This window comes from Oncorhynchus mykiss, chromosome 4, assembly GCF_013265735.2.
Source record: "Oncorhynchus mykiss isolate Arlee chromosome 4, USDA_OmykA_1.1, whole genome shotgun sequence".
NCBI classification, from domain to species: domain Eukaryota; kingdom Metazoa; phylum Chordata; class Actinopteri; order Salmoniformes; family Salmonidae; genus Oncorhynchus; species Oncorhynchus mykiss.
The window spans coordinates 38,173,226-38,193,916 of record NC_048568.1 but is presented as its reverse complement, the minus strand read 5'-3'; the positions used below and the strand labels follow the sequence as shown (position 1 = coordinate 38,193,916).

General features: G+C 34.7%; 1 protein-coding gene across 1 annotated transcript in view; it reads right to left on the bottom strand.

The window, feature by feature from the left end:
- LOC110521100 (ryanodine receptor 3-like) overlaps window positions 1–20,691 on the bottom strand; it is a 264,957-nt gene that overhangs the window by 40,762 nt on the left and 203,504 nt on the right. The window contains exons 74-78 of the mRNA XM_036976224.1: window positions 20,554–20,641; window positions 20,354–20,446; window positions 19,927–20,094; window positions 19,607–19,666; window positions 18,950–19,087 (exon numbers count right to left, since the gene is read on the bottom strand). Of these exons, the coding sequence (XP_036832119.1) occupies window positions 18,950–19,087; window positions 19,607–19,666; window positions 19,927–20,094; window positions 20,354–20,446; window positions 20,554–20,641 (547 nt within the window). The remainder of the gene's footprint in view (window positions 1–18,949; window positions 19,088–19,606; window positions 19,667–19,926; window positions 20,095–20,353; window positions 20,447–20,553; window positions 20,642–20,691) is intronic.

Here is a 20,691-nt window from a genome sequence, read left to right as displayed (position 1 = left end):
TTACGTCTCAAAACATTACGTCTTATGGACATTACGTCTTATGGACATTACGTCTCAAAACATTACGTCTCAAAACATTACGTCTTATGGACATTACGCCTCAAAACATTACGTCTCAAAACATTATGAACTTATGGACATTACGTCTCAAAACATTACGTCTCAAAACATTACGTCTTAAAACATTACGTCTCAAAACATTACGTCTTATGGACATTACGTCTCAAAACATTACGTCTCAAAACATTACGTCTCAAAACATTACGTCTCAAAACATTATGAACTTATGGACATTACGTCTCAAAACATTACGTCTCAAAACATTACGTCTTAAAACATTACGTCTCAAAACATTACGTCTTATGGACATTACGTCTTATGGACATTACGTCTCAAAACATTACGAACTTATTGACATTACGTCTCAAAACATTACGTCTCAAAACATTACGTCTCAAAACATTACGTCTTATGGACATTACGTCTTATGGACATTACGTCTCAAAACATTACGAACTTATGGACATTACGTCTCAAAACATTACGTCTCAAAACATCACGTCTCAAAACATTACGTCTCAAAACATTACGAACTTATGGACATTACGTCTCAAAACATTACGTCTCAAAACATTACGTCTCAAAACATTACGTCTCAAAACCTTACGTCTTATTGACATTACGTCTCAAAACATTACGTCTTATGGACATTACGTCTCAAGACATTACGTCTTAAAACATTACGTCTCAAAACATTACGTCTTATGGACATTACGTCTTATGGACATTACGTCTCAAAACATTACGAACTTATGGACATTACGTCTCAAAACATTACGTCTCAAAACATTACGTCTCAAAACATTACGTCTCAAAACATTATGAACTTATGGACATTACGTCTCAAAACATTACGTCTCAAAACATTACGTCTCAAAACATTACGTCTTATGGACATTACGTCTTATGGACATTACGTCTCAAAACATTACGTCTCAAAACATTACGTCTTATGGACATTACGCCTCAAAACATTACGTCTCAAAACATTATGAACTTATGGACATTACGTCTCAAAACATTACGTCTCAAAACATTACGTCTTAAAACATTACGTCTCAAAACATTACGTCTTATGGACATTACGTCTCAAAACATTACGTCTCAAAACATTACGTCTCAAAACATTACGTCTCAAAACATTATGAACTTATGGACATTACGTCTCAAAACATTACGTCTCAAAACATTACGTCTTAAAACATTACGTCTCAAAACATTACGTCTTATGGACATTACGTCTTATGGACATTACGTCTCAAAACATTACGAACTTATTGACATTACGTCTCAAAACATTACGTCTCAAAACATTACGTCTCAAAACATTACGTCTTATGGACATTACGTCTTATGGACATTACGTCTCAAAACATTACGAACTTATGGACATTACGTCTCAAAACATTACGTCTCAAAACATCACGTCTCAAAACATTACGTCTCAAAACATTACGAACTTATGGACATTACGTCTCAAAACATTACGTCTCAAAACATTACGTCTCAAAACATTACGTCTCAAAACCTTACGTCTTATTGACATTACGTCTCAAAACATTACGTCTTATGGACATTACGTCTCAAGACATTACGTCTTAAAACATTACGTCTCAAAACATTACGTCTTATGGACATTACGTCTTATGGACATTACGTCTCAAAACATTACGAACTTATGGACATTACGTCTCAAAACATTACGTCTCAAAACATTACGTCTCAAAACATTACGTCTCAAAACATTATGAACTTATGGACATTACGTCTCAAAACATTACGTCTCAAAACATTACGTCTCAAAACATTACGTCTCAAAACATTACGTCTTATGGACATTACGTCTCAAAACATTACGTCTTATGGACATTACGTCTTATGGACATTACGTCTCAAAACATTACGAACTTATGGACATTACGTCTTATGGACATTACGTCTCAAAACATTACGTCTTAAAACATTACGTCTCAAAACGTTACGTCTTATGGACATTACGTCTCAAAACATTACGTCTCAAAACATTACGTCTTATGGACATTATGTCTTAAAACATTACGTCTCAAAACATTACGTCTCAAAACATTACGTCTTATGGACATTATGTCTTAAAACATTACGTCTCAAAACATTACGTCTCAAAACATTACGTCTCAAAACATTACGTCTTATGGACATTACGTCTTATGGACATTACGTCTCAAAACATTACGTCTTATGGACATTACGTCTCAAAACATTACGTCTTATGGACATTACGTCTTATGGACATTACGTCTCAAAACATTACGTCTCAAAACATTACGTCTTATGGACATTACGTCTCAAAACATTACGTCTCAAAACATTATGAACTTATGGACATTACGTCTCAAAACATTACGTCTCAAAACATTACGTCTTAAAACATTACGTCTCAAAACATTACGTCTTATGGACATTACGTCTCAAAACATTACGTCTCAAAACATTACGTCTCAAAACATTATGAACTTATGGACATTACGTCTCAAAACATTACGTCTCAAAACATTACGTCTTAAAACATTACGTCTCAAAACATTACGTCTTATGGACATTACGTCTCAAAACATTACGTCTCAAAACATTACGTCTCAAAACATTACGTCTCAAAACATTATGTCTTATGGACATTACGTCTCAAAACATTACGTCTCAAAACATTGCGTCTCAAAACATTACGTCTCAAAACATTATGTCTTATGGACATTACGTCTCAAAACATTACGTCTCAAAACATTACGTCTCAAAACATTATGTCTTATGGACATTACGTCTCAAAACATTACGTCTTATGGACATTACGTCTCAAAACATTACGTCTTAAAACATTACGTCTCAAAACATTACGTCTCATGGACATTACGTCTTATGGACATTACGTCTCAAAACATTACGAACTTATGGACATTACGTCTCAAAACATTACGTCTCAAAACATTACGTCTCAAAACATTACGTCTCAAAACATTACGAACTTATGGACATTACGTCTCAAAACATTACGTCTCAAAACATTACGTCTCGAAACATTACATCTCAAAACATTACGTCTTATTGACATTACGTCTCAAAACATTACGTCTTATGGACATTACGTCTCAAGACATTACGTCTTAAAACATTACGTCTCAAAACATTACGTCTTATGGACATTACGTCTCAAGACATTACGTCTTAAAACATTACGTCTCAAAACATTACGTCTTATGGACATTACGTCTTATGGACATTACGTCTCAAAACATTACGAACTTATGGACATTACGTCTCCAAACATTACGTCTCAAAACATTACGTCTCAAAACATTACGTCTCAAAACATTATGAACTTATGGACATTACGTCTCAAAACATTACGTCTCAAAACATTACGTCTCAAAACATTACGTCTTATGGACATTACGTCTCAAAACATTACGTCTTATGGACATTACGTCTTATGGACATTACGTCTCAAAACATTACGAACTTATGGACATTACGTCTTATGGACATTACGTCTCAAAACATTACGTCTTAAAACATTACGTCTCAAAACGTTACGTCTTATGGACATTACGTCTCAAAACATTACGTCTCAAAACATTACGTCTTATGGACATTATGTCTTAAAACATTACGTCTCAAAACATTACGTCTCAAAACATTACGTCTTATGGACATTATGTCTTAAAACATTACGTCTCAAAACATTACGTCTCAAAACATTACGTCTCAAAACATTACGTCTCAAAACATTACGTCTTATGGACATTACGTCTTATGGACATTACGTCTCAAAACATTACGTCTTATGGACATTACGTCTTATGGACATTACGTCTCAAAACATTACGTCTCAAAACATTACGTCTTATGGACATTACGCCTCAAAACATTACGTCTCAAAACATTATGAACTTATGGACATTACGTCTCAAAACATTACGTCTCAAAACATTACGTCTTAAAACATTACGTCTCAAAACATTACGTCTTATGGACATTACGTCTCAAAACATTACGTCTCAAAACATTACGTCTCAAAACATTACGTCTCAAAACATTATGAACTTATGGACATTACGTCTCAAAACATTACGTCTCAAAACATTACGTCTTAAAACATTACGTCTCAAAACATTACGTCTTATGGACATTACGTCTTATGGACATTACGTCTCAAAACATTACGAACTTATTGACATTACGTCTCAAAACATTACGTCTCAAAACATTACGTCTCAAAACATTACGTCTTATGGACATTACGTCTTATGGACATTACGTCTCAAAACATTACGAACTTATGGACATTACGTCTCAAAACATTACGTCTCAAAACATCACGTCTCAAAACATTACGTCTCAAAACATTACGAACTTATGGACATTACGTCTCAAAACATTACGTCTCAAAACATTACGTCTCAAAACATTACGTCTCAAAACCTTACGTCTTATTGACATTACGTCTCAAAACATTACGTCTTATGGACATTACGTCTCAAGACATTACGTCTTAAAACATTACGTCTCAAAACATTACGTCTTATGGACATTACGTCTTATGGACATTACGTCTCAAAACATTACGAACTTATGGACATTACGTCTCAAAACATTACGTCTCAAAACATTACGTCTCAAAACATTACGTCTCAAAACATTATGAACTTATGGACATTACGTCTCAAAACATTACGTCTCAAAACATTACGTCTCAAAACATTACGTCTCAAAACATTACGTCTTATGGACATTACGTCTCAAAACATTACGTCTTATGGACATTACGTCTTATGGACATTACGTCTCAAAACATTACGAACTTATGGACATTACGTCTTATGGACATTACGTCTCAAAACATTACGTCTTAAAACATTACGTCTCAAAACGTTACGTCTTATGGACATTACGTCTCAAAACATTACGTCTCAAAACATTACGTCTTATGGACATTATGTCTTAAAACATTACGTCTCAAAACATTACGTCTCAAAACATTACGTCTTATGGACATTATGTCTTAAAACATTACGTCTCAAAACATTACGTCTCAAAACATTACGTCTCAAAACATTACGTCTTATGGACATTACGTCTTATGGACATTACGTCTCAAAACATTACGTCTTATGGACATTACGTCTCAAAACATTACGTCTTATGGACATTACGTCTTATGGACATTACGTCTCAAAACATTACGTCTCAAAACATTACGTCTTATGGACATTACGTCTCAAAACATTACGTCTCAAAACATTATGAACTTATGGACATTACGTCTCAAAACATTACGTCTCAAAACATTACGTCTTAAAACATTACGTCTCAAAACATTACGTCTTATGGACATTACGTCTCAAAACATTACGTCTCAAAACATTACGTCTCAAAACATTATGAACTTATGGACATTACGTCTCAAAACATTACGTCTCAAAACATTACGTCTTAAAACATTACGTCTCAAAACATTACGTCTTATGGACATTACGTCTCAAAACATTACGTCTCAAAACATTACGTCTCAAAACATTACGTCTCAAAACATTATGTCTTATGGACATTACGTCTCAAAACATTACGTCTCAAAACATTGCGTCTCAAAACATTACGTCTCAAAACATTATGTCTTATGGACATTACGTCTCAAAACATTACGTCTCAAAACATTACGTCTCAAAACATTATGTCTTATGGACATTACGTCTCAAAACATTACGTCTTATGGACATTACGTCTCAAAACATTACGTCTTAAAACATTACGTCTCAAAACATTACGTCTCATGGACATTACGTCTTATGGACATTACGTCTCAAAACATTACGAACTTATGGACATTACGTCTCAAAACATTACGTCTCAAAACATTACGTCTCAAAACATTACGTCTCAAAACATTACGAACTTATGGACATTACGTCTCAAAACATTACGTCTCAAAACATTACGTCTCGAAACATTACATCTCAAAACATTACGTCTTATTGACATTACGTCTCAAAACATTACGTCTTATGGACATTACGTCTCAAGACATTACGTCTTAAAACATTACGTCTCAAAACATTACGTCTTATGGACATTACGTCTTATGGACATTACGTCTCAAAACATTACGAACTTATGGACATTACGTCTCAAAACATTACGTCTCAAAACATTACGTCTCAAAACATTACGTCTCAAAACATTACGTCTCAAAACATTATGAACTTATGGACATTACGTCTCAAAACATTACGTCTCAAAACATTACGTCTCAAAACATTACGTCTCAAAACATTACGTCTCAAAACATTACGTCTTATGGACATTACGTCTCAAAACATTACGTCTTATGGACATTACGTCTTATGGACATTACGTCTCAAAACATTACAAACTTATGGACATTACGTCTTATGGACATTACGTCTCAAAACATTACGTCTTAAAACATTACGTCTCAAAACGTTACGTCTTATGGACATTACGTCTCAAAACATTACGTCTCAAAACATTACGTCTTATGGACATTATGTCTTAAAACATTACGTCTCAAAACATTACGTCTCAAAACATTACGTCTTATGGACATTATGTCTTAAAACATTACGTCTCAAAACATTATGAACTTATGGACATTACGTCTCAAAACATTACGTCTCAAAACATTACGTCTTAAAACATTACGTCTCAAAACATTACGTCTTATGGACATTACGTCTCAAAACATTACGTCTCAAAACATTACGTCTCAAAACATTACGTCTCAAAACATTATGAACTTATGGACATTACGTCTCAAAACATTACGTCTCAAAACATTACGTCTTAAAACATTACGTCTCAAAACATTACGTCTTATGGACATTACGTCTCAAAACATTACGTCTCAAAACATTACGTCTCAAAACATTACGTCTCAAAACATTATGTCTTATGGACATTACGTCTCAAAACATTACGTCTCAAAACATTGCGTCTCAAAACATTACGTCTCAAAACATTATGTCTAATGGACATTACGTCTCAAAACATTACGTCTCAAAACATTACGTCTCAAAACATTATGTCTTATGGACATTACGTCTCAAAACATTACGTCTTATGGACATTACGTCTCAAAACATTACGTCTTAAAACATTACGTCTCAAAACATTACGTCTTATGGACATTACGTCTTATGGACATTACGTCTCAAAACATTACGAACTTATTGACATTACGTCTCAAAACATTACGTCTCAAAACATTACGTCTCAAAACATTACGTCTTATGGACATTACGTCTTATGGACATTACGTCTCAAAACATTACGAACTTATGGACATTACGTCTCAAAACATTACGTCTCAAAACATTACGTCTCAAAACATTACGAACTTATGGACATTACGTCTCAAAACATTACGTCTCAAAACATTACGTCTCAAAACATTACGTCTCAAAACATTACGTCTTATTGACATTACGTCTCAAAACATTACGTCTTAATGACATTACGTCTCAAGACATTACGTCTTAAAACATTACGTCTCAAAACATTACGTCTTATGGACATTACGTCTTATGGACATTACGTCTCAAAACATTACGAACTTATGGACATTACGTCTCAAAACATTACGTCTCAAAACATTACGTCTCAAAACATTACGTCTCAAAACATTATGAACTTATGGACATTACGTCTCAAAACATTACGTCTCAAAACATTACGTCTCAAAACATTACGTCTCAAAACATTACGTCTTATGGACATTACGTCTCAAAACATTACGTCTTATGGACATTACGTCTTATGGACATTACGTCTCAAAACATTACGAACTTATGGACATTACGTCTTATGGACATTACGTCTCAAAACATTACGTCTTAAAACATTACGTCTCAAAACGTTACGTCTTATGGACATTACGTCTCAAAACATTACGTCTCAAAACATTACGTCTTATTGACATTACGTCTCAAAACATTACGTCTTATGGACATTACGTCTCAAGACATTACGTCTTAAAACATTACGTCTCAAAACATTACGTCTTATGGACATTACGTCTTATGGACATTACGTCTCAAAACATTACGAACTTATGGACATTACGTCTCAAAACATTACGTCTCAAAACATTACGTCTCAAAACATTACGTCTCAAAACATTATGAACTTATGGACATTACGTCTCAAAATATTACGTCTCAAAACATTACGTCTCAAAACATTGCGTCTCAAAACATTACGTCTTATGGACATTACGTCTCAAAACATTACGTCTTATGGACATTACGTCTTATGGACATTACGTCTCAAAACATTACGAACTTATGGACATTACGTCTTATGGACATTACGTCTCAAAACATTACGTCTCAAAACATTACGTCTCAAAACGTTACGTCTTATGGACATTACGTCTCAAAACATTACGTCTCAAAACATTACGTCTTATTGACATTACGTCTCAAAACATTACGTCTTATGGACATTACGTCTCAAGACATTACGTCTTAAAACATTACGTCTCAAAACATTACGTCTTATGGACATTACGTCTTATGGACATTACGTCTCAAAACATTACGAACTTATGGACATTACGTCTCAAAACATTACGTCTCAAAACATTACGTCTCAAAACATTACGTCTCAAAACATTATGAACTTATGGACATTACGTCTCAAAACATTACGTCTCAAAACATTACGTCTCAAAACATTACGTCTCAAAACATTACGTCTTATGGACATTACGTCTCAAAACATTACGTCTTATGGACATTACGTCTTATGGACATTACGTCTCAAAACATTATGAACTTATGGACATTACGTCTTATGGACATTACGTCTCAAAACATTACGTCTTAAAACATTACGTCTCAAAACGTTACGTCTTATGGACATTACGTCTGAAAACATTACGTCTCAAAACATTACGTCTTATGGACATTATGTCTTAAAACATTACGTCTCAAAACATTACGTCTCAAAACATTATGTCTTATGGACATTATGTCTTAAAACATTATGAACTTATGGACATTACGTCTCAAAACATTACGTCTCAAAACATTACGTCTCAAAACATTATGAACTTATGGACATTACGTCTCAAAACATTACGTCTCAAAACATTACGTCTTAAAACATTACGTCTCAAAACTTTACGTCTTATGGACATTACGTCTCAAAACATTACGTCTCAAAACATTACGTCTCAAAACATTACGTCTCAAAACATTATGTCTTATGGACATTACGTCTCAAAACATTACGTCTCAAAACATTGCGTCTCAAAACATTACGTCTCAAAACATTATGTCTTATGGACATTACGTCTCAAAACATTACGTCTCAAAACATTACGTCTCAAAACATTATGTCTTATGGACATTACGTCTCAAAACATTACGTCTTATGGACATTACGTCTCAAAACATTACGTCTTAAAACATTACGTCTCAAAACATTACGTCTTATGGACATTACGTCTTATGGACATTACGTCTCAAAACATTACGAACTTATTGACATTACGTCTCAAAACATTACGTCTCAAAACATTACGTCTCAAAACATTACGTCTTATGGACATTACGTCTTATGGACATTACGTCTCAAAACATTACGAACTTATGGACATTACGTCTCAAAACATTACGTCTCAAAACATTACGTCTCAAAACATTACGTCTCAAAACATTACGAACTTATGGACATTACGTCTCAAAACATTACGTCTCAAAACATTACGTCTCAAAACATTACGTCTCAAAACATTACGTCTTATGGACATTACGTCTTATGGACATTACGTCTCAAAACATTACGTCTCAAAACATTACGTCTTATGGACATTACGCCTCAAAACATTACGTCTCAAAACATTATGAACTTATGGACATTACGTCTCAAAACATTACGTCTCAAAACATTACGTCTTAAAACATTACGTCTCAAAACATTACGTCTTATGGACATTACGTCTCAAAACATTACGTCTCAAAACATTACGTCTCAAAACATTACGTCTCAAAACATTATGAACTTATGGACATTACGTCTCAAAACATTACGTCTCAAAACATTACGTCTTAAAACATTACGTCTCAAAACATTACGTCTTATGGACATTACGTCTTATGGACATTACGTCTCAAAACATTACGAACTTATTGACATTACGTCTCAAAACATTACGTCTCAAAACATTACGTCTCAAAACATTACGTCTTATGGACATTACGTCTTATGGACATTACGTCTCAAAACATTACGAACTTATGGACATTACGTCTCAAAACATTACGTCTCAAAACATCACGTCTCAAAACATTACGTCTCAAAACATTACGAACTTATGGACATTACGTCTCAAAACATTACGTCTCAAAACATTACGTCTCAAAACATTACGTCTCAAAACCTTACGTCTTATTGACATTACGTCTCAAAACATTACGTCTTATGGACATTACGTCTCAAGACATTACGTCTTAAAACATTACGTCTCAAAACATTACGTCTTATGGACATTACGTCTTATGGACATTACGTCTCAAAACATTACGAACTTATGGACATTACGTCTCAAAACATTACGTCTCAAAACATTACGTCTCAAAACATTACGTCTCAAAACATTATGAACTTATGGACATTACGTCTCAAAACATTACGTCTCAAAACATTACGTCTCAAAACATTACGTCTCAAAACATTACGTCTTATGGACATTACGTCTCAAAACATTACGTCTTATGGACATTACGTCTTATGGACATTACGTCTCAAAACATTACGAACTTATGGACATTACGTCTTATGGACATTACGTCTCAAAACATTACGTCTTAAAACATTACGTCTCAAAACGTTACGTCTTATGGACATTACGTCTCAAAACATTACGTCTCAAAACATTACGTCTTATGGACATTATGTCTTAAAACATTACGTCTCAAAACATTACGTCTCAAAACATTACGTCTTATGGACATTATGTCTTAAAACATTACGTCTCAAAACATTACGTCTCAAAACATTACGTCTCAAAACATTACGTCTTATGGACATTACGTCTTATGGACATTACGTCTCAAAACATTACGTCTTATGGACATTACGTCTCAAAACATTACGTCTTATGGACATTACGTCTTATGGACATTACGTCTCAAAACATTACGTCTCAAAACATTACGTCTTATGGACATTACGTCTCAAAACATTACGTCTCAAAACATTATGAACTTATGGACATTACGTCTCAAAACATTACGTCTCAAAACATTACGTCTTAAAACATTACGTCTCAAAACATTACGTCTTATGGACATTACGTCTCAAAACATTACGTCTCAAAACATTACGTCTCAAAACATTATGAACTTATGGACATTACGTCTCAAAACATTACGTCTCAAAACATTACGTCTTAAAACATTACGTCTCAAAACATTACGTCTTATGGACATTACGTCTCAAAACATTACGTCTCAAAACATTACGTCTCAAAACATTACGTCTCAAAACATTATGTCTTATGGACATTACGTCTCAAAACATTACGTCTCAAAACATTGCGTCTCAAAACATTACGTCTCAAAACATTATGTCTTATGGACATTACGTCTCAAAACATTACGTCTCAAAACATTACGTCTCAAAACATTATGTCTTATGGACATTACGTCTCAAAACATTACGTCTTATGGACATTACGTCTCAAAACATTACGTCTTAAAACATTACGTCTCAAAACATTACGTCTCATGGACATTACGTCTTATGGACATTACGTCTCAAAACATTACGAACTTATGGACATTACGTCTCAAAACATTACGTCTCAAAACATTACGTCTCAAAACATTACGTCTCAAAACATTACGAACTTATGGACATTACGTCTCAAAACATTACGTCTCAAAACATTACGTCTCGAAACATTACATCTCAAAACATTACGTCTTATTGACATTACGTCTCAAAACATTACGTCTTATGGACATTACGTCTCAAGACATTACGTCTTAAAACATTACGTCTCAAAACATTACGTCTTATGGACATTACGTCTTATGGACATTACGTCTCAAAACATTACGAACTTATGGACATTACGTCTCAAAACATTACGTCTCAAAACATTACGTCTCAAAACATTACGTCTCAAAACATTATGAACTTATGGACATTACGTCTCAAAACATTACGTCTCAAAACATTACGTCTCAAAACATTACGTCTCAAAACATTACGTCTCAAAACATTACGTCTTATGGACATTACGTCTCAAAACATTACGTCTTATGGACATTACGTCTTATGGACATTACGTCTCAAAACATTACAAACTTATGGACATTACGTCTTATGGACATTACGTCTCAAAACATTACGTCTTAAAACATTACGTCTCAAAACGTTACGTCTTATGGACATTACGTCTCAAAACATTACGTCTCAAAACATTACGTCTTATGGACATTATGTCTTAAAACATTACGTCTCAAAACATTACGTCTCAAAACATTACGTCTTATGGACATTATGTCTTAAAACATTACGTCTCAAAACATTATGAACTTATGGACATTACGTCTCAAAACATTACGTCTCAAAACATTACGTCTTAAAACATTACGTCTCAAAACATTACGTCTTATGGACATTACGTCTCAAAACATTACGTCTCAAAACATTACGTCTCAAAACATTACGTCTCAAAACATTATGAACTTATGGACATTACGTCTCAAAACATTACGTCTCAAAACATTACGTCTTAAAACATTACGTCTCAAAACATTACGTCTTATGGACATTACGTCTCAAAACATTACGTCTCAAAACATTACGTCTCAAAACATTACGTCTCAAAACATTATGTCTTATGGACATTACGTCTCAAAACATTACGTCTCAAAACATTGCGTCTCAAAACATTACGTCTCAAAACATTATGTCTAATGGACATTACGTCTCAAAACATTACGTCTCAAAACATTACGTCTCAAAACATTATGTCTTATGGACATTACGTCTCAAAACATTACGTCTTATGGACATTACGTCTCAAAACATTACGTCTTAAAACATTACGTCTCAAAACATTACGTCTTATGGACATTACGTCTTATGGACATTACGTCTCAAAACATTACGAACTTATTGACATTACGTCTCAAAACATTACGTCTCAAAACATTACGTCTCAAAACATTACGTCTTATGGACATTACGTCTTATGGACATTACGTCTCAAAACATTACGAACTTATGGACATTACGTCTCAAAACATTACGTCTCAAAACATTACGTCTCAAAACATTACGAACTTATGGACATTACGTCTCAAAACATTACGTCTCAAAACATTACGTCTCAAAACATTACGTCTCAAAACATTACGTCTTATTGACATTACGTCTCAAAACATTACGTCTTAATGACATTACGTCTCAAGACATTACGTCTTAAAACATTACGTCTCAAAACATTACGTCTTATGGACATTACGTCTTATGGACATTACGTCTCAAAACATTACGAACTTATGGACATTACGTCTCAAAACATTACGTCTCAAAACATTACGTCTCAAAACATTACGTCTCAAAACATTATGAACTTATGGACATTACGTCTCAAAACATTACGTCTCAAAACATTACGTCTCAAAACATTACGTCTCAAAACATTACGTCTTATGGACATTACGTCTCAAAACATTACGTCTTATGGACATTACGTCTTATGGACATTACGTCTCAAAACATTACGAACTTATGGACATTACGTCTTATGGACATTACGTCTCAAAACATTACGTCTTAAAACATTACGTCTCAAAACGTTACGTCTTATGGACATTACGTCTCAAAACATTACGTCTCAAAACATTACGTCTTATTGACATTACGTCTCAAAACATTACGTCTTATGGACATTACGTCTCAAGACATTACGTCTTAAAACATTACGTCTCAAAACATTACGTCTTATGGACATTACGTCTTATGGACATTACGTCTCAAAACATTACGAACTTATGGACATTACGTCTCAAAACATTACGTCTCAAAACATTACGTCTCAAAACATTACGTCTCAAAACATTATGAACTTATGGACATTACGTCTCAAAATATTACGTCTCAAAACATTACGTCTCAAAACATTGCGTCTCAAAACATTACGTCTTATGGACATTACGTCTCAAAACATTACGTCTTATGGACATTACGTCTTATGGACATTACGTCTCAAAACATTACGAACTTATGGACATTACGTCTTATGGACATTACGTCTCAAAACATTACGTCTCAAAACATTACGTCTCAAAACGTTACGTCTTATGGACATTACGTCTCAAAACATTACGTCTCAAAACATTACGTCTTATTGACATTACGTCTCAAAACATTACGTCTTATGGACATTACGTCTCAAGACATTACGTCTTAAAACATTACGTCTCAAAACATTACGTCTTATGGACATTACGTCTTATGGACATTACGTCTCAAAACATTACGAACTTATGGACATTACGTCTCAAAACATTACGTCTCAAAACATTACGTCTCAAAACATTACGTCTCAAAACATTATGAACTTATGGACATTACGTCTCAAAACATTACGTCTCAAAACATTACGTCTCAAAACATTACGTCTCAAAACATTACGTCTTATGGACATTACGTCTCAAAACATTACGTCTTATGGACATTACGTCTTATGGACATTACGTCTCAAAACATTATGAACTTATGGACATTACGTCTTATGGACATTACGTCTCAAAACATTACGTCTTAAAACATTACGTCTCAAAACGTTACGTCTTATGGACATTACGTCTGAAAACATTACGTCTCAAAACATTACGTCTTATGGACATTATGTCTTAAAACATTACGTCTCAAAACATTACGTCTCAAAACATTATGTCTTATGGACATTATGTCTTAAAACATTATGAACTTATGGACATTACGTCTCAAAACATTACGTCTCAAAACATTACGTCTCAAAACATTATGAACTTATGGACATTACGTCTCAAAACATTACGTCTCAAAACATTACGTCTTAAAACATTACGTCTCAAAACTTTACGTCTTATGGACATTACGTCTCAAAACATTACGTCTCAAAACATTACGTCTCAAAACATTACGTCTCAAAACATTATGTCTTATGGACATTACGTCTCAAAACATTACGTCTCAAAACATTGCGTCTCAAAACATTACGTCTCAAAACATTATGTCTTATGGACATTACGTCTCAAAACATTACGTCTCAAAACATTACGTCTCAAAACATTATGTCTTATGGACATTACGTCTCAAAACATTACGTCTTATGGACATTACGTCTCAAAACATTACGTCTTAAAACATTACGTCTCAAAACATTACGTCTTATGGACATTACGTCTTATGGACATTACGTCTCAAAACATTACGAACTTATTGACATTACGTCTCAAAACATTACGTCTCAAAACATTACGTCTCAAAACATTACGTCTTATGGACATTACGTCTTATGGACATTACGTCTCAAAACATTACGAACTTATGGACATTACGTCTCAAAACATTACGTCTCAAAACATTACGTCTCAAAACATTACGTCTCAAAACATTACGAACTTATGGACATTACGTCTCAAAACATTACGTCTCAAAACATTACGTCTCAAAACATTACGTCTCAAAACATTACGTCTTATTGACATTACGTCTCAAAACATTACGTCTTATGGACATTACGTCTCAAGACATTACGTCTTAAAACATTACGTCTCAAAACATTACGTCTTATGGACATTACGTCTTATGGACATTACGTCTCAAAACATTACGAACTTATGGACATTACGTCTCAAAACATTACGTCTCAAAACATTACGTCTCAAAACATTACGTCTCAAAACATTATGAACTTATGGACATTACGTCTCAAAACATTAAGTCTCAAAACATTACGTCTCAAAACATTACGTCTCAAAACATTACGTCTTATGGACATTACGTCTCAAAACATTACGTCTTATGGACATTACGTCTTATGGACATTACGTCTCAAAACATTACGAACTTATGGACATTACGTCTTATGGACATTACGTCTCAAAACATTACGTCTTAAAACATTACGTCTTAAAACATTACGTCTCAAAACATTACGTCTTATGGACATTACGTCTTATGGACATTACGTCTCAAAACATTACGAACTTATGGACATTACGTCTCAAAACATTACGTCTCAAAACATTACGTCTCAAAACATTACGTCTCAAAACATTATGAACTTATGGACATTACGTCTCAAAACATTACGTCTCAAAACATTACGTCTCAAAACATTACGTCTCAAAACATTACGTCTTATGGACATTACGTCTCAAAACATTACGTCTTATGGACATTACGTCTTATGGACATTACGTCTCAAAACATTACGAACTTATGGACATTACGTCTCAAAACATTACGAACTTATGGACATTACGTCTTATGGACATTACGTCTCAAAACATTACGTCTTAAAACATTACGTCTCAAAACGTTACGTCTTATGGACATTACGTCTCAAAACATTACGTCTCAAAACATTACGTCTCAAAACATTACGTCTCAAAACATTACGTCTTATGGACATTACGTCTTATGGACATTACGTCTCAAAACATTACGTCTTATGGACATTACGTCTTATGGACATTACGTCTCAAAACATTACGTCTTATGGACATTACGTCTTATGGACATTACGTCTCAAAACATTACGTCTCAAAACATTACGTCTTATGGACATTACGTCTCAAAACATCACGTCTCAAAACATTATGAACTCATGGACATTACGTCTCAAAACATTACGTCTCAAAACATTACGTCTTAAAACATTACGTCTCAAAACATTACGTCTCAAAACATTACGTCTCAAAACATTACGTCTCAAAACATTATGTCTTATGGACATTACGTCTCAAACCGTTACGTCTTACGGACATTATGTCTTATGGACATTACGTCTCAAAACATTATGTCTTATGGACATTACGTCTCAAAACATTACGTCTTATGGACATTACGTCTCAAAACATTACGTCTTATGGACATTACGTCTCAAAACATTATGTCTTAAAACATTACGTCTCAAAACATTATGTCTTATGGACATTACGTCTCAAAACATTACGTCTTATGGACATTACGTCTCAAGACATTACGTCTTAAAACATTACGTCTCAAAACATTACGTCTTATGGACATTACGTCTTATGGACATTACGTCTCAAAACATTACAAACTTATGGACATTATGTCTCAAAACATTACGTCTCAAAACATTACGTCTCAAAACATTACGTCTTATGGACATTACGTCTTATGGACATTACGTCTCAAAACATTACGAACTTATGGACATTACGTCTCAAAACATTACGTCTCAAAACATTACGTCTCAAAACATTACGTCTCAAAACATTATGAACTTATGGACATTACGTCTCAAAACATTACGTCTCAAAACATTACGTCTCAAAACATTACGTCTCAAAACATTACGTCTTATTGACATTACGTCTCAAAACATTACGTCTTATGGACATTACGTCTCAAGCCATTACGTCTTAAAACATTACGTCTCAAAACATTACGTCTTATGGACATTACGTCTTATGGACATTACGTCTCAAAACATTACGTCTCAAAACATTACGTCTTATGGACATTACGTCTCAAGACATTACGTCTTAAAACATTACGTCTCAAAACATTACGAACTTATAGACATTACGTCTCAAAACATTACGTCTCAAAACATTACGTCTCAAAACATTACGTCTCAAAACATTACGTCTCAAAACATTACGTCTTATGGACATTACGTCTCAAAACATTACGTCTTATGGACATTACGTCTTATGGACATTACGTCTCAAAACATTACGAACTTATGGACATTACGTCTTATGGACATTACGTCTCAAAACATTACGAACTTATGGACATTACGTCTTATGGACATTACGTCTCAAAACATTACGTCTTAAAACATTACGTCTCAAAACATTACGTCTCAAAACATTACGTCTCAAAACATTACGAACTTATGGACATTACGTCTCAAAACATTACGTCTCAAAACATTACGTCTCAAAACATTACGTCTCAAAACATTACGTCTTAAAACATTACGTCTCAAAACATTACGTCTTATGGACATTACGTCTCAAAACATTACGTCTCAAAACATTACGTCTTATGGACATTACGTCTCAAAACATTACGTCTCAAAACATTACGTCTTATGGACATTATGTCTTAAAACATTACGTCTCAAAACATTACGTCTCAAAACATTACGTCTTATGGACATTATGTCTTAAAACATGACGTCTCAAAACATTACGTCTCAAAACATTACGTCTTATGGACATTACGTCTCAAAACATTACGTCTCAAAACATTACGTCTTATGGACATTACGTCTCAAAACATGACGTCTCAAAACATTACGAACTTATGGACATTACGTCTTAAAACATTATTCTGTGGATGTCAATTTGACTCTTATAATCCACACTTTGACTCTTATAATCCACACTTTGACTCTTATAATCCACACTTTGACTCTTATAATCCACACTTAGACTCTTATAATCAACACTTTGACTGTTATAATTGTATTACTAAATCCTCATTCTGTACTTTGTATTTGATGCTGTGTTTGTAAACAGGGCACCCTTGTAAAAGAGACATATGTCTCAGTGAGAAAATCATGTCATCACGTAGTAAACAACAGACTTTATAGAGTTGTAACTGTTGACTGTGAGGGTACCTGCTCCAGGTGGAAGACTGCAGCGGAGATGCTTTGTATTCTGTCCACAGTCTGTTCTGGGTCTGCACGTTCCTCACTCCCCACCACCACCACATCCTTATACAGGTTCATCTGCCACTGCACTGCCAGGTCATCAGACTTCACACACACACATACACACACACATACACATACACATACACATACACATACACACACACACACACACACACACATACACACATACACACATACACACACATACACACACACACACACACACACACACATACACATACACATACACATACACACACACACATACACACACACACACACACACACACACACACACACACACACTAAACATGTTATAATTTGTCCATTTACAATGTTAAACCATATCAACATAAAAAAAAAACATATTATGTTTTTTTCAGTTGGTGTCACTGAAACTACATCCACATTTTTTATTTTTTTTTACAAATGCTTCTGCATCTGAATGTCCTGGTCTGCTGAATACAGTAAGTGATGCAGAGGTTACAGAGTAATGCAGAGGTTACAGAGTAATGCAGAGGTTACAGACCACACTTTCCTGTAGCGCAGAGAAATGACCAGGGGAGATACAAAGTACACACCGTGTGGAATATCAGATCATTTTACATTTCCCAAGCCTACCTTGTCCTGAAGATGTAGGTTCTCACGCAAGTGATCCTTCACCTCGTCGTCTGTGTCTTTCTGTCGGAGGGAAACAGGATGGAGTGAGAAACTACTCGGAGTGAGAGAATGGGTTAAAAACATGCCAAAATGGCTGGGGATAGGCCTGGATATCTGTGAATACAAACGTAGCGTGATCACACATCAATACGCTACTTCACATGATCATTGAAGACTTTAGCAATATGACAGTATTATATCTCACCAGATTGTATCTTATCTTGGCCAATGAGATGAGCTCCTGGTCTCCAGGGTTAGAGGGATAATGTAGTATAACTCACCAGACTGTATCTTATCTTGGCCAATGAGATGAGCTCCTGGTCTCCTGGGGTGCACATGTTGAGTCCGATGGGCAGCATCTTCTTCAGTGCGGCTACGATCAGAGAGGTCTGGACAGAATACAGCTCTCCACGCCGCTTCTTGTGCTTCCTATCCTGGTCACCACCTGACTGTGGAGAGACCGACAGGGAGAGAGAAAGAGATACACAGAGAGAGAGAGAGAGAGAGAGAGAGAGAGAGAGAGAGAGAGAGAGAGAGAATACTCTGTTTTTCAGAAATCCTGGTTGGAAGATTCCTGGAATTGTGAGGGTATAAGCAGGTATATCTGGAAGCCTCCACCAGGATTTCCCGACAACCACAGTGAGAGCGCTTCTGCGAATGTCTTTCTTTACTCACTACTGGCTAAACGAACTCCTGCTCCGTCCTTACCTTGGACATCTTGGTTTTACGTTCCCCAGTCAAGAAAGACAGGTTGTTGATTTCATTCTGAACCACAAAGTTCTGCTCTTCCCTTTTGAAGTTCTGTTGACGGGGTCAGTAAAGAAGGAAAGAAACGAGAAGAATCTTCAAACAGAACTTGAAAATAAATGAACTCACTGTATGTAGTATTCTAATGTGAAAAGTCTTACGTGTGATTTGCACCAGAGAATGAAGATCTCCGCCACCATGGTGAAGAGCTCGTTGGACTGAGCATCAGGCCTCTTCAACCATCTGGACCTGGTGGGAGTTTGACAGACGTTTTCATGAGAAGTGGACTAAAGAAGAGG